Below are 26,942 nucleotides of genomic sequence, written 5' to 3'. Positions count from 1 at the left end.
ACTCCAACTTTGAACGGGTGTGATTTACTTCCAGCGGGCTCTTTGACAACCTCGCCTCCGACTATCAGATGTGGGTGTTTAATTAGATAATCATTATCTTGATGTCTGCACAACTATGTGAAATGCCTCTTGGTAGTCGGAATACTGAGCCGGCACAGCCATTGGGCTGGCCCAGTACAGCCATTCTTATTGAAAACTCAAACTAGATTTGAGCCTCCCAGCTAGCGTGGCAGTCGCCACTGGTGGTGCTAAATTACATCTGCCCTGTTCTCATGTGCAGCGCAGCTGTGTGGGGCATGGGGTTTATTTCGAGCTGCTGACAGCTCATTACGCAGGAGTTGGAAGGTGTCAGAGCAGCCCTGGAAGCCCAGTGCCGGTGCAAATCCCGCGCCAGCAGTATCCTCTGTTCCCCTGCAGCTATAGCTGTCACTTTGCATCGCGCTGCCCATTTGCATCCATTTACGAAATAGCCCTGCCCCAAAGAGGAAGGCACTCATAGCTGAGCTTTAATGAGGATGGGAAACGGGCAGATGGGAAGACATCAGCCTCGGGGAAAGCATGTCTTGCAACAGATTCCTTACCAGGGGTAATAAGTTCTTCTGAGAGATCACCTGGCATCATCTAGATGCTCCAAGGTAAGCTGCAGGGCCAACTAACTTGGCCTCTTTAAAGCATAAGCTGGCCAGGAAGAAATAGCTATAAACAAAATCATCTCCAAACTCCGACATTTATTTTATAGACAGCAGAGACCCGAGGAGGAGTTAAGGCAGCTGAATAGGCACATATATTTTAAATGCAGAAGATGCAACCAAATTTGAATATTGTGCCCACTTCCACAATAAACCTCCCCCCTCATATTTTAGGAATATGCAACCTACAGATATATATATATGTTTTCTAGGAAGCTTTGTATCCGAGGCAGTAATTAGCAACCAAATTTTGGAATAAAATTCAAACAAAGAACTAAATCACGCTACTGCAAACTGTCACAGCAAGACAAGAACCATTATTTTTTTAAAATCAACATGAAAAAATGTGGTGGGGGTGGGGAAGGCTTCAGCAAGCTTTTCACGTCAGCTAACACAAAATCTGATCTTTAGGGCGGGGGGAGGGAAGAACAGAAAAGAATTAAGAGAATTCTAGGAAGCAAAGTTTGTTACTGAGGGCTGACTGGTACCTTCACATAATGGTGATTAAGCCACAATGAACCTGCCAGCCAACATGTGGCCTGTGGAGGATGATTCATTCTGGCCCCACACGCTGAACTAAAAGTGAAAGCCCCAACACTACCTGAGTGTCAGAGAACTGTTAACAATCTATAGATGCACCATTCACTGAAGAGAAAAGGATTTAAATGAAGAATTGTGCTACCTTTTCCCCACACTGTTTACGGAGTTGGCCACATTCCGAGCCGCCAGAGATTTTCTTCTTGACAGTTTCTTGGTGTTGCTGCTGTCATCAGTGCTGTCATCATCTTTCTTTGGTGAGCTACCTCCTTTGCTGTTGAGGTCCCTTAACACGTTATAATTAATTTTACTTGAAATCTTCTTCTGTTCCAACATCTTTTCAATTGCCTCTCCCGCTGTGCTGGCCTGGATCAGCTCCCGCTTCTTTGCAGACTTCTTGGGCTTAATTAAAACATAAACAGCAATTTTAGGGGGCAATCGGAATAATTTTACTGAGGCTGAAAATGGGCTGCAGTTTAATCATCGCTGCTCAGGTGGCAGCTGGCTGAGAGAGGAACTGATAGGTGGCACAGTTGCATCGGCACACTGCAAAGGATCCAAATCCTGAATAGTGGAGCTCATTGAAGATCCTCTATTATTTTTGGCCCCTTAAGGACGCTGGGTTGCAATGCTTGTTTGAATAACTATCTAAACGCCCACCACATATGGGAACTAGCAAATATTTCAAAAAGAATGTACTTTCTCCACCATGCGAAGCCATGAATGCCAGGTGAAGCCAGAAAATTGCATGATCTTTTAGGTGAATTAAAGCTACATCAGTCCTGCTGATGGATAGCCACCTCTGTTTTGAGGTCCAGATTATTTTTTCCTGCCTTTTGACCACAATTAAGCAAATGGGTGAGAGTTCCAATAGTTAGGCCGGGACCAGAACCAGATAGGATGGCGATTACAGGATTGCCACCCTGCAGTTAAGACTATAAGCTCCTTGAGGAAGGGACTTGTTCTTTTGCACTTTGTAAAACATTGCACACATAATCTCCAACACAGTAATTTTAAAATGTCAGCTCTCCCTCCTCTTTCTGCAATGTGTAGCAAAAGAAGCACATCTCACCACATCACTAGGTTCCCTCTGCTAACTCATGATAACCATTGGTGGTACAGGGAAGCACAATATTCCATAACTGCACATTATGGAAGGAGGAGGGGATTCAATACAGAATCACCACTATTGGGGAAAACCTCTGTGGCTACTGTGACATTTATTTCTGGCCACAGATTGTGGCTGGATGCACTAAGTGCAGGGTCAAATGGAGTCACAACAAACCCCCACATAGGGCTGGTCTGCACTTTCTATTTTATTCTATTTTATTATTTATTGAATTTATATACCGCCCTATACTCGCAGGTCTCAGGTCGGTTCACAGAATAAAATCAAAATACAAAACCACAAAGCACATAATCAAAATAAAAACAACAACAAATGCAGGAACATGCTACGCATTATAGGGTTATAGTTGGCTGCAGATTTCTCAGCCGCCATACACTGAAAGTAATAAATGAACCAGGTGCACACGTGATATCCTCAATTTCCCCAGTCCTTTCAAACATATGCATACAAGGAATGCAGAAACTGGAAGCAACATGCCTGCAGAACTGCATGGGTATGCCCAAAATTTCCAGTATTCCTCTGCTTAGTAGTCTGTATACTGAGCCATATCCAACCACAAAGGGAGGGTTTCCCCCATGTTTATAATGCATGGGAACCTGCTGAACTGAGCTACTAAAGTTTTAACTGGTTGTGTGAATTGGCCCCTCATGCGTTCAGCTGTAATGTCTTTCTTGTCTCAAAAGCAATTTCATTTATTTTCCCAGGGGCATACTTTGTACAGCCTTGGGTTTGCAGTAACGAGCGAGCATCTATTGCCCACCTGTGGTTTCCACGGAAGCAACTCATCAAAGCAGAACATGCGAGGAAAGGGAAAGGGCACGAGTGCAGTGCTTGCTCATTACATGGAAACTGGCCCCACACAACAACAACAGCAACAACCTGCTATCAATTGCTATTCATATGAATCCTGTCTGGTCCTTTTTGAACTGCATTAGCGGCATCTGATAGAACAACATTTAACAGGTCAACTGCACGCAGCGTGTGAAAGCGGAGATATTAAATGCTCCTGCCTGTTGAATTTGTCGGATGACTTCCTGGCATTACATGCAAAGGAAAACAATGGTTGCAATCCTGTACCTTATTTACCTGGGAATAAATCCCATTCAATTGAAAATGTTTTTTCTAAATCATTTTATTGCTAGCCGATATAGACATGTCTGCTACCTATAGCGCCTTCTAGAATCGCAGAATCGCAGCGTTGGAAGGGACCCCCAATGGTCATCTAGCCCAACCCCCTGCAATGCAGGAATCTCAGCTAAAGCATCCATGACAGATGGCCATCCAACCTCTGATGAGAAACTTCCAAGGAAGGAGAATCCACAACCTTCCAAGGGTGATCTTTCCACTGCTGAACAGCTCTTACTGTCAGAAAGTTCTTCCTGATGTTTGGTCGGAATCTCCTTTCTTGCAACTTGAAGTCATGGGTTCGAGTCCCACCCTCCAGAGCAGGAGAAAACAGCTTGTTTCCTCTTCTATGTGGCAGCCCTTGAGATATTTGTAAATGGCTAATATATCTCCTCTCAGCCTCCTCTTTTCCGGGCTATACACATCCAGCTCCTTCAAGCACTCCTCGTAAGGCTTGGTTTCCTTGAAAACGTTGAACTCCAAATAGATTTTTTAAAAATTTAAACAATTTAGATAACTTTGTGGTTTTAACTTTTGACAACTGGCATTTCTGAAAACGTTATCTATTTAGCTTACTCTTGAATTGCCTTCTTGTAGGGCCATTGGCTATGAACAATCAAAATATAACTGACTGACTGACTGACTGACAACATGACTTTGGAGACATGCATAGATAGGATCGTGCTGTGAGTTGCTCTTTCCAACCTGCTTTCATTTCCCTTCAGTCATATTCCATTTTATCAGCCTCTTTCCTATGCTAAAGGGTGATAATATTTTTAGCTTGCAGCTCCTGGTTTCCACACGGGGAATATCACACATTCCTCCCCCAGGCTTTCCTTGCTGAAAATTCCCTACAATACGCAAGTCCTTTATTGCTGAAGTCTAGATTTTTTTCCCCAGTCACAGAGGATGGCTTTTGTTTTGTTTTGTTTTAGTAAAAATAAAATATTAAGGAAGCACATTCTCACTAAAATTGCCCCGCCACCAGCAAAAGTAGGTACAAAGACTGAGTGAAAGCCAGAACTGAACATAAATACCAAGTAGCATTACAACAAAAAGCTCAAGGGATACAGCAGCAGTTTAAGTAAAAGTAGAGAGCTGTGTTCGAGAGTTCCCACAGGACTGCCACTCCACAGATCAGTGAAGGCAGCCAAGTGGAATACATGGAGTTGGAAACCTGCCTGTTAATGGGGTTGGGTTAATGCAAGCCTCTGAGAAATGGCGTGCGCTAGTCAAAGCAACAAGGACAGCTAGACGCATAGTGAATTAAACCTAAAAGCTGCTCAGTCATGGGGGAATTAAGGACGATTTAAATGCAGCAATAGAAGCATAGGAAGCAGACTTGTTCTGAGTCAGACCACTGGCCCACTTAGCTCAGTACTACCTGCACTGACAAGCAGTAGCTCTCAGGGTTTTAGAAAGGAGTCTCTTCCATCCCTTTTAGGCAGTGCCAGGAAGTGAAGCTGGGATGCAAAGCCTGAGTTATATCAAATAAGCAAACCCCCCCCCCTTTCCTCTATATCAGGCTTCCTCAAACTCAGCCCTCCAGATGTTTTGAGACTACAGTTCCCACCATCCCTGACCACTGGTCCTGCTAGCTAGGGATCATGGGAGTTGTCGGCCAAAAACATCTGGAGGGCCGAGGTTGAGGAAGCCTGCTCTATATGCAAAACCACAAATATGTAAAGCAGATAGGGGAATGAGATACACGCTTTCTTACCCGCAAAAGCCCTGTATGCCAGGGTTCGTCAGCATGCCCGCTAAGGAAGGACTCAGTAAATTTTCCCCTAAACATCCACAATATACAAAAGACGGCTTGCACTTCCTGCTCTGTTCCTGTCTGCACTGTCTCAGCCTCTCTCTTGAATGGACGCTCACCCTTCCATTCATTGTAAAGAGAGGAGGGCAGCGAAGAGTGCTGGCTGGTGTGGCTGCCTTTGCCTCAAAATGTGGAATGTTGTTATTATGGAATGTGGAATTTGTATTTTTATATATTCTACTGCACATCAGCATTTGTTGGGATGTCAACTGCTTTGAGATTTCTTGAACTATAAAGCAGTACAACTTCAATCAATTAATTAGAAGAAGGCTTTTCTGGGTCTCAGATGTTTCCCAAAAGCTTATCTATCGAATGTCAGTTCACCGGCAACTGCTTGGGCGACATTTTTTTTTGCTTCAAAAATAGCCCTCTTGCCTAGTAACCGAGACATGTGTTATATGTAGTCCATCAGGTTTTGACCACGTTGTGTTGTCACTGCTACTGCCAAGGTAAGAACTGTTTTGATGGCAGCAACAAGAACAACAACAACAGCAACCCCTGAAGCTTCAGCAAATCCAGGATATGAAGAGGTTCACAATTGAGCACTTCCACCTGATGCCAGGCACAGGAAGTAAGGCAACACAAATATTTAGTGTGGTGGATGGATTCTCTCTGCAGACATAATCCTTGAAAAGCCCTCCCAAAGATTTCCCTTTATACAAAACTCCACGATGAAAACATGTTACAGTATTCAGATAAAACAAAACAAAAAATTGGAGAAAATAGTGCTTGGATTACAGTGGTGCCTCGCAAGACGAAAATAATCCGTTTCGTCTAGTGGTTTTTTCGTCTTGCAAAGCAACCCTATTAGCGGCTTAGCGGATTAGCGCTATTAGCGGCTATTAAAGGTTTAGCGGCTTAGCGGCTAAAAGGCTATTAGTGGCTTAGCGGCTTAGAAAAAAGGGGGGGAGCAAAAAAAATCGCAAGACTCGCAAGACGTTTTCGTCTTGCGAAGCAAGCCCATAGGGAAATTCGTCTTGCGAAGCGCATTGAAAAACGGGCACCACTGTACTTTCTTTCTTTTTAATGATCAGGGAGGTTTGAGTAAAAGATGGTTTAAAAATATTTACTCCTACAAGGTAAAAGAAGAAGAAAAGCAACTGTATGAATTTTAACAAAACAGACTTTATATAAGCTTTTATATTACATCTCAGGGTTGTTTTTTCCAAGTCAAGTCCAAGTCCAAGTCAAGGAAGATTTTTCCTTTTAACCTATTGCAAAGCAGGGTTAGATTTACTAAAGAAGATCGCTCTTCTGGCAATAAGAGGAGATATGATAGCCATTTACAAAGATCTCAAGGGCTGTCACGTGGAAGAGGAAACAAGCTGTTTTCTCCTGCTCTTGAGTTACAAGAAAGGAGATTCTGACTCAACATCAGGAAGAACTTTCAAGTTGCAAGAAAGGAGATTCCGACCAAACATCAGGAAGAACTTTCTGACAGTAAGAGCTGTTCAGCAGTGGAAAGTTCACCCTTGGGAGGTCCTGGACTCTCCTTCCTTGGAGGCTTTTAAGCAGAGGTTGGATGGCCATCTATCATGGATGCTTTAGCTGAGATTCCTGCATTGCAGGGGCTGGACTAGATGACTCTTGGGGTCTCTTCCAACTCTACAATTCTCTGATTCTCTGAGTTAATCTTTGGTTTGCCCTACGCTTTCTAAATCAGCCTGGTCCAAGAGCATGGTGAATCTGAACTAAAATTGTCTATCCACGTACATTTTCAGTCTGCTTATTCAAAAGCGTTTATTTACCTTATGTTCTTTATAAATCCCAAGCTCCTTCTCTTTCGCTATCCTTGCTTCTTTTTCTGGAAGAGGACACAAAAAAGTAGTATGAAAGCACAAGTATGGCTAGTATTATAGAAGACTATGAGTAGTTTTCATGACAACTTAACTAAGGGAACCCCATGTATGTCATTCTGAGTTTAGGGGAGCTTTTAATGTTTAATAGACTATTGTATTTTAATATTCTGTTGGAAGCTGCCTAGAGTGGCTGGGGAAGCCCAGCCAGATGGGCGGGGTATAAATAAATTATTATTATTATTATTATTATTATTATTATTATTATTATTATTATTATTATTATCATGGAATAAAATAATTTTATATGTGCGCACAGAATTTCACAGTACTTTGCACAGTTGAAATTTTGAAGTACACACAGAGAACTCTGCTTTAGAGCAGGGAAAGACTGGCTTCATGTTCCATTATCTACTTACAAAAAGAGCAACCCAAAATCTAAGTGACCCACTGGTATATGCTAAGCTGGTAAAGCAGGAGTGCATGTTTGGGGTTTCTTTAAAGTTAAGGCGCCTCTCCTAACATGACTACAACTCCCATCAGCCCCAGCCAGCACAAAGCATCTGGAGAGCACCAGGCTGGTGAAGAACGAGTTAAGGCATAACTAATCATTTGGTTATCATGATACTGCACTCTTTCTAATGCACGTAAGAGGTGTTTGTTGGATCAGATTAAGGCCTAGTTCAGCACCAAGAAAATACTAAGTGGTCTACTAGAGAAACGTGACTGGTAAACCATAGTCTTCTGCCTGTCCACCCCTGGCCTAGAGGGCCTTTAAGTTAGAAAGGGGGGAAACTGATTTGAAAACCAGTTGTCTAATAAATCCCCCTACCAAACTGTCAAGCTCTGCATGGAATTCCTTTCAAAGAGTCAAACGTCATGTAATGGTTACAGCATTTGGGAGGGGATGGTGAACCAAAGTTCAAATCCCTAAGAAGTTATGAAACTCCTTGAGATGTATTGAGAAAGACAATTTTCTACCAGCCTAACTTGGGCCGGGGTCGTTGTGAGGCTAAAACACTACTCAAAGCTCCTTGGAGGAATGATGGAATACACATGTAGCAAATGATCAAGTGCAATTTATATTTATATGACTTGAAGCCTTTTTGCATACATTGGCCCAGTTCAGATGCAATGCCAAACTATGTTTTAGTACAATATTCATGTGCCTTAAGCTTGCATGATCCCACCCCTCCTCTGGAGCAGCCATGAAACAAGATCAGAAGTTTTCGCTTCTGTTTCTAAACTAAACACAGTTCCTCATTCCAAACTTTGGGAACTCTAGCTAGTTTAAACTATGTTTTGAAAATAACCCATGATCTTAAGTCTCAATTTGATCCTGGCTTGTTTCCCCCCACCCTTCCCATCCCCACTCACCCCAGGTTTTTTTAGTGTCCACCAATCCTGACTCATCTGAACAAAATAGAGCTTAAGCTAACTAGAGTTCATTGAGTTTGGATGGAACAAGGAACTGTGGTTTTAGACAATGGATGCTTAGCACAGCTTTCCCTTAGTTGTGCCAGAGGAGAAGACAGGAGGGGGAGCCACAAGTGCACTGCTGCTCATGCATGCAAGCAAAACCAATAGTTCAGCACAGCATCTGGACTGGACTATTATCTCAGAAACCCTATCATCAAGGATGTAAAGCATGGCACTATGATTATATTACAAACAACTGGTTGGTTTTGCTGCAATAGCCTAACACAGCTACCCCTCCGGAAATAAGTTTATCTGAAATCATCTTGCTTGCTTGCAGCTCGCTCTTAGTCAGGCCACAATATGCCAAAACCAGCGTTGGTTTCATTTTCATCCTGCCCTTCATCCTGTGAGCTTAAGGTACAGGGTGCACCCCCACATATTTATCCTCCCTTGTGGGGTAGGCTAGACAATGAGAGAGTAGCAACCCCCCAAGATCAGCCAGTAAGCTTTGTAGCTGCATTGGGATTCTCCCCCTCCCCAGTCCTAACTGGATCCCCTATCGACGACACCAACCTCCCCCTAGCTGGTGTTCTCCAGATGTTTTAGACTGGCTAGACCAGATGGGAGGTGTCGTCCAAAACATCTGGAGGGCATCAGGTTGGGGAAGGCTGCACTATACCATGCTGGTTGCTAAGGCACTGTTAGAAACCCTGTTGAAAGGCAACAGAATTAGGTCTACAATGAAGTGATTAATCACAGTTGAATGTTTTCAGCCTCAAGACTTCACTACATGACTCACCCGAAAGAGACTTCCATTCATTTGGCTTACCCTTTTGTTCCTTCAGATAATCTGCATTCTCCCTCATCCAGAGTTCTGCTTTTATTTTGGCTTCGGAATCATTAAGTATATACTAGGGACCAAAAGGGGAAAAGGTAAGTGTTTTGTTTTTCGTGTTCTTCAGCAGCAGACATAGGAACTCTGTCCATCAGCTGCTGCCCACTCCATCACCTCCTCGCTTCTACCTCTCCTCCGTTGACCTGGCTGGGGCTTCCGCGTGACGGAGAGGAGAGAAAGAGGCATTGGTGTGGCAAAGAGCAGAAGGGGAAGCAAGGCAGCAGAGAGGCAGGTTATAGAATGAGATAGGTGAAGAAGGATTGGGGGTGTGGAGAAAGGAGAAGCCACCAAAGGAGATCCAGTGGGTAGACAATCTTGAAAAGAGGACCAAGGGAGGGAAGGGAGGAGGCAACACGCATCAGAGCTCCTCGGGGCTCCCTGATACCAGCACTGTAGTCACCACTTTCATTAAATGAACTATTTACAGTTGTATGTATGGAGGAGATACTCTTGCGGGTACCACAGAGCCGTCTAAATCCACCCCTCCTCCTTTCACAACACCTATTTAAAGCGCAACACTCTACCAACAAGGAAGTACCTCATCCCTGAGCACCTAGCAGCATTTCTCGAACTTGGGTCCTCAGCTGTTGTTGGACTACAACTCCCATCACCCTTGACCACTGGTCTTGCTAGCTAGGGATGGTGGGAGTTGTAGTCCAACAACAGCTGGGGACCCAAGTTTGAGAAACACTGACTCTACAGCCAACCATAGCATGCCTTAAAAAGAAAAAAAGCTACAGTGTTTGCCTCTCGTGACATCATTTTGATAACACACTACAAGCATTTTGATTTTGTAAAAATCTGGTCATTCTTGCAGACAACCACTAAATGTTATGCCAGTGCTCTGTATCTGTAATCTACACCTGACATTGTGTGGGTTTCTCATCACTGTTGTTCTAATCTCTTGCTATTGGTGCTGGTACCACCACTTAAAATTAAAATAATAATCTAAGCGATTATGGCATGCATCGTCAGCAGAATAAAGCAGATATTTTTTATTCCCGGTAAAACAAAATGCATATTGCATGCAGAGACAATTTTATTGGAGGCTGGGGCAGAGTAAGAAAGAGGAAGCATTCTTACCATATCTATTTCACTGTCGTCAATTCCACTTAGATCTAATTCACCATCTCCAGTATTTTCATCTAAATAGAAGCAACAGAAATTTTAATTAGGGTGTGCATTCATTCCAAATCAACTCCGATTCAAACCCTGGCTTTAATCATCTCGGAAGTGCGGTCTTTCTGATAACTGGTTTGCTAACAAAGCAATCTTTCACAAGATGGGGCCCGTCCAAATTAAAAAGGGGGAGAAATGAGGTTTTCCTAACGATACTCTTCTATTGTTGCTGTTTCTTGTGTGAACACAATTTGTCACTGAAGTTAATTAGAGAGGAGAAGACACCAAAAGGGCTTGGCCCCCGTCCCCACCTTGGCTCCTTGCGAATCACCGCTAATATGATTCAATGGCAAACACTCAATTAAATACAAAGTGATGGAATCAGAGGTTAGGAACTTTTAAAATTCCTCCAAGTCAAGGACATGCAACATTTGAACAGCTGCTGCCCTGCCTCATGTGACTGGCAAATACTAGCGCAAATGCAGCCCAATCGCAGCATCTGCTTTGTGTATTGCTGAACATACATATGTGTGTGACACAGTTGTAAGATACCTGGGTAGGAGGACAGCAGCTGAGAAGGAGCACTTGACTGAGGCCCAATCTGCACTGTAATTTAAAGCACACTCATCCCACTTTAAACAGTTGTGGCTTCCCACAAAGCATCCTGGGAACTGTAGTTTGTTGAGGGCTCTGAGAGGTGTTAGGAGACCCCTATTCCCCTTACAGACCTACAACTACAGGGAGGAAACACAGACCCACAACACTCAATCCTTGGAATTGAAGCAGGCATAAGCAGCTCTGGTCAACACTGCCAATTCTCAGAAGCATTGAACTACCTGCCCGCAGACTGTCTTGCCAGAGTGGTGCATGCTCTAGTTATCTCCCGCTTGGACTACTGCAATGCGCTCCATGTGGGGCTACCTTTGAAGGTGACCCGGAAACTACAACTAATCCAGAATGCGGCAGCTGGACTGGTGACTGGGAGTGGCCGCCGAGACCGTATAACCCAGAAGGCAGAGCTAGTCCCATAGATTTATTTCTTTTTACCAACTTTGAGTGAGCTCAGATACCCACTTACCAAGTGCTAGCTTTCTGCAATGTGCACGCAATAGCTTGGTGAACTGTTCGCCCAAAATATCCTGCTAAGGAGCAGGAATTCCTCTGCCCAATGCTTTTTCTGCAGTTGATTGGAAATGCAGGGAAGCGAAGGAGTGGGACAATTCCCCTGACTAGTTTCCCCTGAAGATGAAGACAGACAACCTGCCTAATGAATAGCAACATCCCATCATTTGTTTATTGCATTTGTATCCCACACTTCCTCCAAATTGTTCAGAGAAATACAGGATGCTGCCTTATACCGCGTTAGATTGCCCATCTTAGTCAGTCCTTTCTATTCTGACCGGCAGTGGCTGCCGAGTCTCAGGCACACGAAGAGATTCCAGGGACTGAGCCTGGGACATCCTGCAAACAAAGCACATGCTCTTACCAGGGATGTTCCTAGGGGACCAGATTTATCAGACCATACCAGCCCCCTACCTTGCAGAAATCCACTATGTGGAATATCGCAGACTTCTTACAGCGGCTAGATTAAATGTCCTTGACTCTGCAATATTGTGGGGAAGGTACAGGGGAGTACCATACGCCCAGAGAACCTGTCATTGTGCCATGGGTGTGGTTGAGTCCACCAAACACATTCTCTTGACTTGCCCTTCTTATGCAGAGCTTAGACAAAATTTTATAGACCCACTCCTATGTCATTTTAGCTTCCTACCTGGAGAAAACCAGGTTTTACACTTGCTGAATAATGTCACTAGAGCTATACCTTCCTTGGTGGCCAAATTTCTTTTTTTAGCTTTTAAGCGTCGCAAGACTATAATTGACTGTATTGATATGGGGCTATCTGTTTAGCCCATTTTAGTGTTGGCTAAGTTCTAAAATCTTCCTGGATGTTTTAACTGTGTATTGACAAATGTACTTTTTTCTGACTGACGGTCGAATAAAAGGTTGATGATGATGAGCTATGGCTCCTTCCCAGCTATGGTACCTCCACTGACGTACACAGTTCTCTCTTAATTGCATTTCAGCTTCACAATGCCCCTGAGAGCTAGGCTGGGCTAAGAGAGGGTGACTGGCCCAATGTCACTCACTTTGGAAAGTGGCGATATGAACCCCCATCTTAGCCAAGCGTTCTACACACTCTTGTCTTTGAAGCACTGAAGTGACCTCCCCGGGGTGCAAGACTGGGCAGCGTGTATGGAGGTCCTGGGCTGCCCAAATCTTCCCACCCCCTTGGATTCACTGATGTGGTCCAAAGGAAAGCAGAGCAATACGTTTGGCACCAGCTTGGCTGCAGGAGTTGCCGGAAGGAGGTGTACAAGGTGCCATTCAACCGCCTTAGGGACTGCACTCTGGATTTGTATAGGGTTTACTCCTTAGCCTGAAAATGTCCTGCATGACAGCAGGTACGGATTGCTCCTGGGGGTTTAGTCCCAAATACTTTCTCATGAATGAGTATAGTCGCAAGGCTGTGGAGGTTTAGGATCAGAGTTTTCACCAATCAGTAGCTACCTGAGTCTTCTACTTTCCCCCACTTTTTAAAGATGGGGACAAAAACTGCCTGCTTCCAGTCCACTTTTTCTCCAAGAATTCTCGAAGGTTACAGAGAGAGGCTCTGAGATTACATCTGCATGCTCCTTTAGTACCCGTGGGTACAGCTCATCAGACCCATTAGTTCAAGTGTGGGAGAGGCTGTGTGTGCACTAAGATGCCTCCTCTGCTAAAGTGAATGGTGGGGCTCACTCATACAAGAGTTACCTAAGTATAAATTCTCACTTAAGGACAAAGAAGTGCTTTATTGAACCAGTTCGAGGTCCCCCTAATCTGACATACTATGCAGGAATCACAGCAACCAGCAGGCAGAAGAGGGTGGCCTACCAGTGGGGCCACTAGCAACCTTCTGCCTACTCTTGTTTAAAGTCATTATTCAAAAATTAATAGGCAAACCATATGCTGATTAGGGAATGCTTTCTGCAGCACTAAATTCAGTTTTTTTGGGTCATTTACATTTCTTCATCCCCGCTCCCCACACACAAAAAAGTTAATTTAACCGGTTTGAGCTTTGGGGTATATTTTCCTACTCTAATCCTCCCAAATTTATTCTTAGCGTTTTGTAGAACAGAAAAGGGGAAAGTGCCTGAAACGCACACAAATCCTTAATATGCCAGTTTGAAAATTAGGCCATTTCCATGCGCTGTGGAACAGTTTTTATGTCAACACTTTAATTTTAAACTAATTTTGGAATTTGGTGCCAGTTGTTTCCTCCATCGGTGGCAGGCAGAGAGAAGTCATTTGCCAACTGCCAAATTGCAGGAAAAGGATCTAAGAGGAAGTGATCCGAAATAAGCATGACTTATATCGGAGAGAAGATGTATAGGGAGTAATTGATGGCTCCTGGTCCTGCTTGCAAATAGCCACTCTTCAGACTGTCTGACAGGCATTCATTACGTGCAAAGATTTGCTGAGAACGCGCGGGGCATCCAAGCTCCCAGGTTTTATGTCCCCTCTAAACAAAACTGTTTTGTTATAAAATAAACATCCACTGTAATGCTCAAATTTGAGAAAGGAAAAACAGCTGTTCTGATGTACCACAGCAAACTCTGCTGCAATCATTGCCGAAACCAGCTGAACTGCCCTAACTGCTGAGCATGACCATCTGTTGTCCATTAAACAGCTTGCTCCAGAGGCAGAGAGAGAGAGAGAAAGGAGCTCCTGACTCTTGGCTCTTTGTCAGCCGGGGGGGGGGGGAGGCACCCCCTTTCGGCTCAACTTTTCCGAAGAGTTTCTGAACAATATTCTCATATTTAATAAAAAATGTCTGAAACGCCGTATTCCATAAACACAGATGTGACCACCCTTTGGCCCGTGATCTTAAAACAGCAGGTCTGAATGGTTTTGATGTGGTTCCTTGCAAGTTTCGACTTTCTTCTTCTTCTTTTCCTTCCAGAGGAAGTCAAAGCCTGCAGGGTACAGGTAAAAAACAGGCTTCTGGATTTTTAAAGGAGGTAACGCTTTAGGCTATTAATTCTGTAAGCAGATCAGAGAGTGCCTTTATGGTTAAACAAGGGCAAGGAGCAACAAGCGCACCCACCACCACCTTCCCTGCCCATTCTAATCTCTCCAGCATAACTAGCACCTTCTGCGGCTTTCGTCCAAGTCTCCAAGTCAATTACAGTCCTGAAACTTAAAAGCGCCTGTCATGCCCTTTGCAGCCGCCACCTCCCCCTCCCCCTGCCCCAGGCCTTCTGAAGATAAGCACAAGGGTTGCAAAAGAAGGGGAGGGGGTGCTCAGCGCAGGAGCATACGCTTTGCTTGTAAAAAGTGCTAGGTTCAACCCTTCGTATCTGTGGTCAGAATTTCAGATAGGAGGAGGGCAAGGAAAGACCTCCACCAAAGAGCTTCGAGAGCTAGTAACAGTCAGGAATCAATAACCTTGCCTTAGATTGATCAGTTGTGTAGTTCAGTGCAAGGGCAGTTTCACATACCTGTTGCTTATGGATTGGGCTTTGTAAAACTATGTTTGGAACAACTACATTTCTACCTGTCTGTTGACCATTCAGATCTTCATCTAAAGCTCTGCTCAGAAGCCCTCCTTCTAGAGAAATTAGAAAACTAAAAAGCAAGGGTTTCTAAGGAGCAGCACCAAAGCTCTGGAATGACCTCTGGGAAGGAGTACACCCTGAAAACCTGTTTTCTCTGGGAATTAGTTCTCTGGCTTTTTATCACCAGACTAGGACTTGATAACACTATTGATTCTGTGGTTTTATATTCTCTGCCCTTTAAAAAATGGATTTCTAGCGGTTTTACAGCTCTTAATCATATGCGGCATGGCTGGGCACCTGCCAAAGTTTTCCTTTCTGCAGAGGGCACACTGACACCGTAAGAAGATGCGGAGACACATCTAATTTCCCAACAGGAGAACTGCTTGCCATACACCAGTCCTATAGGAAGCTACACTGGGAATGCTAGCTTGCATTGAAGGTGTGGGGTACAAGACCATTCCAGAGGCCCTTGTGATGAGTCTCTAGGGCAATCATTCATTGCCCTGTAGGAACGTTGTCTGATGGCACACAAGAATGGCATCCTCCATAGCTAAGCTTTCCTACTGTGAAATGGAAAATTGTCCCAGAGGCCTGTGCAGTAAGTATCACAGTGGCCTCTAATGCGATCTCCCATTTTCTGATGGAAACAGCAGCAGAAGATGATCCTCTCTCACTCCTTTTAGGCCTCCTTCACCTGACAAGGCTAAACGCTCAGCCCCACCTGGAAATGAAAGCTCAACCCAGAGTCTTCAAGCAATCTCCTCATCTTCCTTGTTAGGTGCTGGCAGAGGAGACCAGCAATGCAGGGGCATGGGGAAGGTTGCAAAATCCAGCTCTTTCTTCTTGTGCAGAATCTGGGGTTACCTTGGCACAAAACGTATTTGCAAAGAGCACAAGAGTTCCCGATGCAAGGCTCATAAGCATGTGACCAGCTGCCAAAGATTTAAAGAGAGATGTGCTGGGGCAGACACAGACCACAGGCAAGGCGCAGCCAAAGTTAAGCCCATTTAAGCCCCACTGATTCCGGAGGAGTGTGTGTGCTTAAAACTCTCCCACTGAAAGCTTAAGAGGGCTGGACTGAGCCCTACATCTTAAGTATTGCATACTGCTACTTGCAGTGGAAGAAGTCGTGACTTTTTGTCTTTAGCTTTAAAAGAATGCATTGATTTGAGATTATAATTTGAAAGAGGCGCTGATGACATCACAGCCTTAAGGACATTTCTTATTTCTCTGACAGAAGGACAAAACTATGTCCAAATAAGAGGATTTCCTTAGAGCCACCCACTAAGTGGATTGCAGGGAATCCTCTGAAGCCTGTACAGTTAAGAACACTTCAATTTTACTGAACCAGGCTATTAAATAAGTACTATGCTATAAAACAAAAACGATTTGTGCTGTATGGTTCCATGGTGGTTAATTTTTTAAAACGCTTTAGCATAGATGTCAAGAACTTCAATGCAACAATAATTATTGGGTTTGCAAATGAAACAGAAATGTTGTAGATTTCCACTGCATGATCCAAACTATGGATTTTAACCTTGGAAAATCAATTGGGCTATTCATAAATAAGCACTTTCATGCCAAGACATAAACCAAACATGAGATCTAAGCCACAAACACTAACGTAAACCAAATGCACGATGAACAGCTATTTGCCTCACCACCCTTGTCCATTCTCAAACCACTATCGGTCTATAAAATTAACTGCCAACATTCCGTTGCACTTTAAGAAACAGAATGGATTCTTCATATGCAGATGAGGAATTCCTGAAGGTTCCCAAGGTGGGGGCAGCCGTCTTCATTGTTCGCAAGCTGGGTGCCATTTTGAATCGAGGTGGCAGACCAAAATGTGACTTTGGAGTGACTTCACCTATTTTGGTCCAAACTCACTTAAAGATTACAATACTTCTTGGTTTCCTAAATGTCCCAGGCAGTGCTGGGCACTCCCCACTAGTCAGTCTGTAAAATGAGCCAATACCCTTCTCTTGCTATTCAAGAAATGGCATGGATTCCTCATATGCAGAGGACGGGATGGTGATATGCGTACAGCAGCAAGCTTGACCCTCAGTGACAGGAGGGAGGGGTTACCAGAGGCAGAAAATGAATTTAACATCAACCCCAATGGTGTCTGTGGAGCAAACACCTTATTTTCTACCTTACCAGTGAAATAATAAGAATGTTCTTTTCTTGTACTCTGCCCATCTGATTGGGTTGCCCCAACTACTCTGGGCAGCTTCCAACAAAGTATAAAGGAACACATGGAAACATCAAACATTAAAAGCTTTTCATACATCCATATGCAGTGGGGTAAATGTCTGCACCTGGGAACTCTGTTGTACCAACAGCAATATCCCTAGCACTGGGCAGATGACGAAACTAGACATTAAACATAGTTCTAGATCAATGTTTCCCAAATTTGGGTTACCAGCTGTTTTGTAGTCCAAAAACAGCTGGAGACTCAACTTGGGGAAGCATTGTTCTAGATATTCATAATAGGGGCAAATATGTCTTCCATTATGTCTCTTTCTCTCTTTCTCTGTGTGTATGTGTGTGGAGCCACAAGTGGTTATGATTTGGAGTAGAGAAGGAGTGACGCTCCCCTCCCTCCTTGCTTTTTAAATTATGATTGCCCTTGCAAGCGATTATTTCCCCAACAGCTGCACATATCTACCTGTAAGTTCTGCCTAGCAGGGATCTATAAATGAAGCCCTTTGCCCACAGGCATGATAGGATAGGATGTAGCACCAATCTTTGAGCTGCCTCTCTTTGTCACACTCCAGCCCAGTCTTCCTAAACCAGGTGCCCTCCAGATGTTTGGACTACAAGTCCATGGTCAGGCTGGCTGGAACTGATGGGAGTTGCAGTCTAAGATGTTAGGAGGGTACTTAGGTGGGGAAAGCTGCTCTAGCAAAACTGGGACACCATCACACCAGCAAATCACATTTCCTGATGGGAGTCCTTTCTAGGTATGCAGGTCCCACAGGATGAATAACATGGAGCATGTGAGGTGACAGCTGTCCTGATAAAAGTATGACTCCAAATGTTGAAAGCAAGGTTTCAAGTTACACAGAACAATTTTTCAGGCTTGGCTGAAAACGGGTAGGGATGATGGGAGGAATTAAAGAGATGATGAGACATGCCCAGGCTCTCTCTCTCTCCCACTCCACCATGTGGGGTTTAAAACAAAGGAGGAGGGTTTAAGAACATGAATTGTGTTAACTGGATTACAAACCGTCTGACCTTGCCAAAGGGATTAGGTTACACAGCACACCCTGAGGAAGAAGGCAGAGAAAATGTCAACGAGATGCACAGAAGGAGATTGCTAGCAAGGAAGTGCGAAGGAATTAGATTTTGAGGCATTTCCCCATCTCCAGTCCTATTCTGGTCTCTCAAGAATCCCTGTCAGTTTCTTTCTGCTGCCAGATTTTGCCCTCAAGACTTCCCACAGAAGCCAGGGAGAAAGGAGAAATGGCTGATTCAACATTTGACACCTTCCAGGGTGGCTTCTGCAGTCAACGTGGCTTTTAGGCTTGGTCATGCTGCGGTACAAAAAAAGGGCCTGCGACCCATAATAGTGGTATGGGGGCCTTCACTTGGCTGGGCTTTCAGGCAAGCATATGAGCCCACTTATGGCCACACCATCTCTTCCAGATGTTGTGGACGGCGCTTTCGTTTGCAGGCTTGTGCTCCTGCAATTCCAGGCTCTAATTGTGGAGCTGGAAATCAAACCACCCAAAAGAAAAATTTATACAACAAAACGTTTTCTGCTTACCATGTTTTTAAAAAAGAAAATAAATGCCAGTTCTATGAAGTATCTTACATATAACAGAGCCCAACTTCTGTTGTTAAAATCAAACGTATATTGTAAGTCCATGGTAGCTTCCTTTCTGGGGCTAACAACACCTTAGGGAGCAATTTTGTTGTTGCAGAGGCTTGGGGAAAAGAGTTAAACCCCAAGGTCCCAGTTAAGGACCCCCACCCCCCGCCCCACGGCTGCTGTTTAAAGGAAAAAAACAAACGTGACAAATGCCATTATGAATTAAACATCACATCTGTTCTGGCCTTTAACAATATAAGCCCCAAAGATGCAACACTGGAACTTTTGCAAAGCTGTTCAAACTTACTTGCTGCTGCTGCCGCTGCCGCCTGAATACCCCAGTGAAGCCCAAAGCATGTGTTTTATTTCTGTTTGATGTCCTGTTTTAAATTATGGCCTCAGCAGTAATGAGGCAATGCAAGATTTTTCAGTGGTACTTTGGACAGCTCCATGCAGGGCTCAGGCTGGAGGTCTCATAAGAGCGGAGTTCATATGTTGTTTCAGCAGCAGTAGTCCTCACGCTGAGCCTTAAACAGGAGCTTCAGCTCCAGGTCAGTAGCTAGCTCTGCCTTCTGTGAGTGGAGCCCTTTCATTTTAAAGGGCCCAGCCTGCTTTGTTGTTGTTTAGTCATGTCCAACGCTTCGCGACCCCATGGACCAGAGCACACCAGCATGCTTTAGCAACTCTGACTGATCTGGGAAGACTGTGTTTCTGCTGGGTGTGGAGCCTTTATGCAGCCCAAGGGCCACTTTCCCTGCTGGGAAACCTTCCAGGGGCCAAAGGCCTATAGGTGAATCCAGAGGCAAAATTGGAAATTCAGATTCACTAATGTGGAGCACAAATAGTGTGGCAGTTACCGTATTTTTCGCTCCATAAGACACACTTTTTTCTTCCTAAAAAGTAAGGGGAAATGTCTGCGCGTCTTATGGAGCGAATGCATGGTCCCTGGAGCCAAATTGCCCAGGGGCAAAGCAGATCATATTTTGGTTTGGTTTGGGTTTTTTGAATGAGGGAAGTAGGTGTTGAAACAAAGCCGCTGATCGTTTGCAGATCGGGGAGAGAGATAAGGGATGCTAGAGAAAAAGGAGGCTGCCTGGGAGCGGGGAGGTAAAGACAGCAAACTTGCAAAGGGGGAAAACAGGAAGACCAAAGCAATAAGGAGAGAAATTAGAAGAAAAGGAGGAGCAAAAAACTGCTCCAGCTAAGGAAAAGACACTAAGGCAAATAAGAGGGAAGAGAGTGTTGAAAGGAAACAGCTGATCGGTGGGATCAGAAGAGAGATAAGGGACTCTAGGGGAGGATGCCTGGGAGAAAATTTTTCTGATAATTTTTCTCACTCTCCTAAGGCAACGATCCCTTGCAATGTCATCTAGCGGGCTCAGGGGACAGCCCATGGTATCATGTGCTGTGTTCACCACCCTCTGTAAAGACTTTCAGTTCGTGGCTGTCAAGCCAACGTACCACACTGTGATAACAATATGAGAGGACACTTTCTATTGTGGACTGGTAGAAGGAGGTCATCAATTGTTGTTTAACATTGTTCTTTCGCAAGACCCTGAGAAAATGGAGTCTCTGTTGGGCCTTCCTAACCACCTGAGTTATATTGTTTTTCCAAGTGAGCTCTTCACTAAGGTAAGGTTTATGGGGATTGTAGTCCAAAACATCAGAAGAACGCCAGGTTATAAGATGCTGGTTTATTCTAACTATCAGCAGGTCTCCAAGGCCACAAGCAGAGTTCTTTCTGCTACCTGAGATCCTTTTAACCGAATATACCAAGGAATGACCCATAGGCTTTTTATGAGCAAAGCATGTCTATGACAGAACAGGGTGTGTTTGCTGCAAAAAATACCAGTGAAACACTAAAAGCACAATACCTAACCCTAACCCTAACCCTAACCCTAACCCTTGACATTGGAAATCCAGAATGAGCAAGCTCAGTTTAAAATATTGCATCACTTCTGAAAGATGCTCAGGCTTGGGTTCTAGCTAGCCTCAGTAGGAAGATAATGCCATACATGCAAATGCCAGTACATTGACAACATTTGTGATGCATTTGGGCTATTTTTAGCTCACTTTTCAAATCGTATTAATTCCAAAAGTGGGGCACAATGAACAACGCCAATAAAATAATAAATGCAACAAGGAAATAGCAGAGGGATAAGATAAAAATCAAGAATCAACATTAAAAGCAGTATTGTAGATAGAAGAGAGGAGATTATCGCTTATCAATCTAGGCTTTTAAGGCTGGAGAAAGCATGCTGGCTTCTTAAAACTGTCCATTTACGCAGGGCTGGACAGAAGCTGGCTCTACATGCGGCAAGTCAAACAGAAGCTGCTTAGCCTACCTGCCATTTATTAACACACCTGTTTCATAGTCTCAGGAGTTTGGAAAAGCTAATGAAACCTTTAACATTATAGAGCAAGACATGGCCTGTGGCTAATTTCATTTTTACTCTATTTAAGATCTTTCTTGCCAGAAAACATAATTATATCCTCAGATCAGGCTTTATGCACTAAGCCAGGGATAGGCAAACTAAGGTCTAGGGGCCGGATGTGGCCCAATCGCCTTCTCAATCCGGCCCGCGGATGGTCCAGGAATCAAGAGTGTTTTTACATGAGTAGAATGTGTGCTTTTATTTAAAATGCATCTCTGGGTTATTTGTGGGGCCTGCCTGGTGTTTTTACATGAGCAGAATGTGTGCTTTTGTTTAAAATGCATCTCTGGGTTATTTGTGGGCCATAGGAATTCGTTCATTCCCCCCCTCCCCAATATAGCCCAGCCCCCCACAAGGTCTGAGGGATGGTGGACCAGCCCACTGCTGAAAAAGGTTGCTGACCACTAGGCATCTCTTTAGCACCGCTTTTAAAAGGCAAGCTGAAGGTCAAAAAAACCCTATGACTCACCAAATGCAAAAAGAGAAAATGAGATTCAGCTCAGCTATTATATCTTCTGTCATGTACCCATTTTATCTTGAAATGTGTGTGTGTCTCTGCATGTGTATGAGAGAACTAGAAAGTCCCCACCACACACACACATGCAATTATTAAAATAAAGACTGTCCCCATGGGCACACTCCTGGCAACCTAAGCAGCAAATTGGTACAATTCTACCATGGAAACAAATCAGAAAGATTTAACTACACAACCCACTGTAGATACTTTCGTGTCTTCTAACTTGCATCTTGCTGTGTACTTCTTACTTGGCTTTTCTCTTGAATCAATCAATCAATCAATCAATCAATCATTAGCTTTTGTAGCCAGATCCCCATTTGAACCTACCCACCCCCTGCCCCTACCAATTGCTCTCCAGGTTCCAGGTGCATGTTTGCAAAAGTGAACGTGCTCTTTCTTGAACCCTCGGGGGGAGAGGCATGGAGAGAGTTGTAGTAGACAAGTGCTATAGACAAGACATTAAGAAAAGCCTGCTGGATATTGAGCTGTCCTGATCAGTCACCACCAGTTCAGACCCCATCAGCATACATGTGAAATTAAGATTACTTTTGCCCTAACAGGCATCACTCGACACTTGCTTCCATTCAACAGTGTTTGCCATTTTACCACCCATTCACTCCGTTTAGAGAGCTCCTTTGGGGCATTTTTTAAAGGTGGCAACCATTTCTCCCCACAAAAAGCTCCTAAACGATGCTGCACTGAGAAAAGCAAAGGATGGCCATTGATGTTGACTCTGCTGCCGCCGCTATCACTGATAGCAACAAAAATGTTTAGAAGGAAGGAAGGAAGGAAGGAAGGAAGGAAGGAAGGAAGGAAGGAAGGAAGGAAGGAAGGAAGGAACATCAAAAAAATGTGAGGGCCATAATGAGACAAACAAAACACAGAACAAAATAGGCTTCCGGCAAAAAAAGCAAATAGAATCTCAAACTGGGAAAAACTTTACTGACCTGCCATATATTTTGGACACATGACTCCCTGGGATAAGCAGAGGGATGCTAAAGGACAGGGAATGGGCTGTGTGGCAGAAGGTACACAGGTAGGGGTGCGAAAAGGAGACAAAAAGGACTTTCTGTTCTTTACAGGGGTCTCCCACATGTCAAAGCCTGCTCAGTGGCTCAACTGTGCAAGACAGACAGAAATAAAAGTGGTACAGAAGGAGCATTTCCAATTATTTTTCTAAGAACAACTGAGGGCTCAGTAGTAAAACAAGGACATGCTGTACTTGTTTTTAAAAGCTTAGAAATGCTATATATCCATGACTTCCCAGGTTGCTAGATAGCTTATTGGAAGGAAATATTTCCTTCCAGCGTAAACACTAAGCCTTTGTAACATGCAGACCCCCAGCATACGAGCGCCAGTGTATTCAGGCGGGCCAAGCGAGGTGGGCCTCAAAAGTCGCTGCAAAGGGTAGACTAACCAAAAGCTGTCACAAAAAACCGAGTCCGACAGTGATGCATTTAGGCACAGACGAAATAAAGCAGGACCGAGTCAACTGACCTCTGCTGGCAAAGAGAGCCGGGAAATTAATGACTCGGAGGAGAAGTTGGCCTTTGTTCCAAAAAGGCTTTATAAGTCAATGCACAAGCATCTTACAAGCAAACCAAAACTTGACAGGTAGCCAGTACAGCCGGGCCAGGCTTGGGCAGGAAGGGAGAGGGGGAGGGAACGCAGCTGAGCCAAAAATAAAACAGCCTGCGATTGCCAAACTCATAAAAGCATTACAAGGATCTATTTGTGAGCCACAAAAACACAGCTCAGAATCTCTGCACAAGGAAAGGTTTAATTCTGGAAATATTTCTCAGACGCTCAGACTTTGCCCCACATAACCGAAGGGCACGGCTGCGACGGCAGAAGCAGATTTCACCACCAACAGAGGGGGCGGAATGGGGAATGGGGAGACACTCCATGACACTCGTGCCAAACGCATACAATCACATGCTTGTGTTGGGCTCCCATAAATCCACCCTTCTGCCGCCCTAACAGGTTGTGTTGTAAAGGGACAAATAATCCCTCTTCACTGAGAAAGGTGGAAGTTGTGTACTTTTGCTCTTCTTCGCGGCAATTGTGCTGCGCCAAGTTCTGTGGGGCATTTTGTCCTCTGAGCTATTTAACATCAGCATGAAACTGCTAGGATGGGCCGTTTCCTGTTGCTTCTTCGCCCGCCCCACTTAATTTATGAGTTCAGGTGTCATAGAATGTGGGGGGTACAGAAGAGTGGGGTGCAGCGGGTTGGGATGAAACAGAATCGAGTGCAGTTCTTGTGGGTGGGAGGCTTTGCTCGGTCAAAGGAGACGAGATGGGAATAGTGAAGCTGGTAGATGAGTGTTGCTGCTTTGGTCTGTGAAATATTTCAGAGAAGCAACACTCTGTTTAGTCAAGCACCCCCAACCTTCAGCCCTCCAGATGTTTTGGACTACAATTCCCATCATCCCTGACCACTGGTCCTATTAGCTAGGGACCATGGGAGTTGTAGGCCAAACCATCTGGAGGGTTGGGGATGCCTGGTTTAGGTAAAGGTATTACCAGAATTTAGGACTCTCTAATCTGTGTCCAACACACTAAGCACTGGGTTACGCTATCGCTCCTCAAAGGAAGAGTTCCCAAAGCACAGTTGCTTAGACACAGCTGCACAGCAGGCTGCTACAAAGGCCAGGTACAAACGGTAGTGAAAAATAATAATTCAAGAATAAATAAGCAGTTTTGAAACTTGGTGAGCATTACAGCTGTGTGGCACTCCAGAGAGGCGAGATTTCCCCAGCAGAATGTGTGAAGGAGTGCTGTTACTTCCATTAACTCAGCAACAAACTTTTACCACAGTTATTACGTGGAGGACAGAGTTGTAAATTAATATTTCCCCCTCCCCGCTCCCGACAATCTGAATTCATTCATGGTAACTGTGCAGAAGCCCTCTCTTATTTATTTGTGTGATCACAGTTTTTAAAACAGGATATAAGAGAATGTGGCATTCTTCCTGATTCGTCTGAAACAAAGCTTGACTTCTTGTGCAGAACCTGGGCTTTTTGCTAGTTTTACCTTCCTCTGGATTATTTAACTGTGGAAATTAGTGCCCATATGGCATCATGATTCTGAAAATGCCCCAATTTGCCCTTTCCTTTTGTTACTAAATCAGTAGGTTGCCCTCTTAAGTTCTGCCATATTTTCTTTTTTGTATTTTAACCGGAAGGAAACATGCCTTGTAACAAGAGAGGTGCTAGAAGGTCGCTGTGGCCATTTGCAGCACATATTTGCAATCTAAACATATCAAGATGAAACTGATCTTATCAGTCAGTGCCTAGAAATGGAGTAAAAAAATTTCTGGACTGCTTACGTAGTTAGTGGTTTGGCAGTACTACAAGGAAGCATGAGTGCAGGGTACACATGGTCGGGGACACAATCCATCAAGTACCGTTCTTGTGGCAAACCGCACACAGACACCCAGCATTCTTGTAAGAGGATCGGAGACCTGGTGGAATGGATACGTTGAATGCCAGAAGCATATGGCCAACCCAGTTTTGAAAAGCAACCAAGCATGTCAGCTGGGTGAAAGTATCACGCTGGAAGCCTGTAAGAATTCTTGAGCCTATGTTTTGACAGTGGAACAGTCTCTCTCGGGAAGTTGTGGACTCTCCTTCCTTGGAGGTTTTTAAGCAGAGGTTGGATGGCCACTTTTCATGGATGCTTCAGCGGTGATTCCTGCAATGCAGGGGGTTGGACTAGATGACCAGTGGGTCCTTTCCAACTCTACGATTCTATGAAAGGGGGGGTGTTAAGTGGGGATTCAGTATTGAAATCACCCATAGTTCTGTTGTTGTTCAGTCGTATAGTCATGTCCGACTCTTCGTGACCCCATGGACCAGAGCACACCAGGCACTCCTGTCTTCCACTGCCTCCCGCAGTTTGGTCAAACTCATGCTGGTAGCTTCGAGAACACTCTCCAACCATCTGGTCCTCTGTCGTTCCCTTCTCCTTGTGCCCTCCATCTTTCCCAACATCAGGGTCTTTTCCAGGGAGTCTTCTCTTCTCATGAGGTGGCCAAAGTATTGGAGCCTCAGCTTCACGATCTGTCCTTCCAGTGAGCACTCAGGGCTGATTTCCTTAAGAATGGATAGGTTTGTTCTTCTTGCAGTCCATGGGACTCTCAAGAGTCTCCTCCAGCACCATAATTGAAAAGCATCAATTCTTCGGCGATCAGCCTTCTTTATGGTCCAGCTCTCACTTCCATACATCACTACTGGGAAAACCATGACTTTAACTATATGGACCTTTCTTTCCAAAAGGAAAGAATAGTGAGGAAACCAGCCAAGAGAGCCTCCTCTTTACATCAACAGGTCAGAACAGGTTGGCTGATACTTCCCAATTACTATAAAGGCCTCCAGATCAGCTAGAATTCCTCGCTGCTCAGGCTAGCAAGCAAGATTAACCTGGAAGCTTTCAGGCTGTTTGTGGCTTCCTCCCCGTGTATTTTTTCCATCTTGAACTCCACAAGAGCTACGTTTGACAAAGAGCAAGAGAGAAAAGCTCTGGGGTGCACACGCCATAAGTCTGCAGCAACTGCCTAGCTAGGTCAACAGCCACAGACTCCAAAATACAACAAAAAACTACATCTGTATTTTAATGCACAATTTCTCTCATAACAGCTATGCTAACTGAGCCACATTTACCCAAATGCCTTCCCTTGTAAGGTTTCTCTTTATGTTTGATTTTGTTTTTTGGTGGGGGGTTTTAAAGTAGAGGTCTCATTTTAAAATGCCAATAGGTAGATTCTGGATGATCGAGGCTATTCATTTAAGGAGAATCGTTTCAAGAGTACATTCTGCTTTATGAGGCGAGCATGAGACCGAAATAGACAAGCAACTTTAATGTGGTGGAAAGAAGGGGAGAGAGAGAGAGAAACAGCAGGGACAGCTGCAGAGAGAATAAACTAACTAGCATGAGAAATTAGCAATTTGGTGCTAGTGAAGTGCTAGCTTTCTGCATTTCAATTATGGCTTGGGCTAAAACGGCAAAAAAAACCAACAACAGGAAATGGGGATGGCATGTTGAATTT

The 26,942-nt window shown here is 44.3% G+C and overlaps 1 protein-coding gene across 1 annotated transcript in view; it reads right to left on the bottom strand.

Annotated features, from left to right (window-relative positions):
- BRF1 (BRF1 general transcription factor IIIB subunit) overlaps positions 1 to 26,942 on the bottom strand; it is a gene marked incomplete at its 5' end in the record, with an annotated part of 195,682 nt that overhangs the window by 46,418 nt on the left and 122,322 nt on the right. The window contains 4 exons of the mRNA XM_081911507.1: positions 1,372 to 1,628; positions 7,048 to 7,103; positions 9,344 to 9,425; positions 10,493 to 10,554. Coding sequence (XP_081767633.1) covers positions 1,372 to 1,628; positions 7,048 to 7,103; positions 9,344 to 9,425; positions 10,493 to 10,554 — 457 coding nt within the window. The remainder of the gene's footprint in view (positions 1 to 1,371; positions 1,629 to 7,047; positions 7,104 to 9,343; positions 9,426 to 10,492; positions 10,555 to 26,942) is intronic.

The sequence above is a fragment of the Podarcis melisellensis genome (genome assembly GCF_964234715.1).
Source record: "Podarcis melisellensis genome assembly, chromosome: 1".
Taxonomy (NCBI): domain Eukaryota; kingdom Metazoa; phylum Chordata; class Lepidosauria; order Squamata; family Lacertidae; genus Podarcis; species Podarcis melisellensis.
This window is presented reverse-complemented; position numbering and strand designations above follow the sequence as displayed.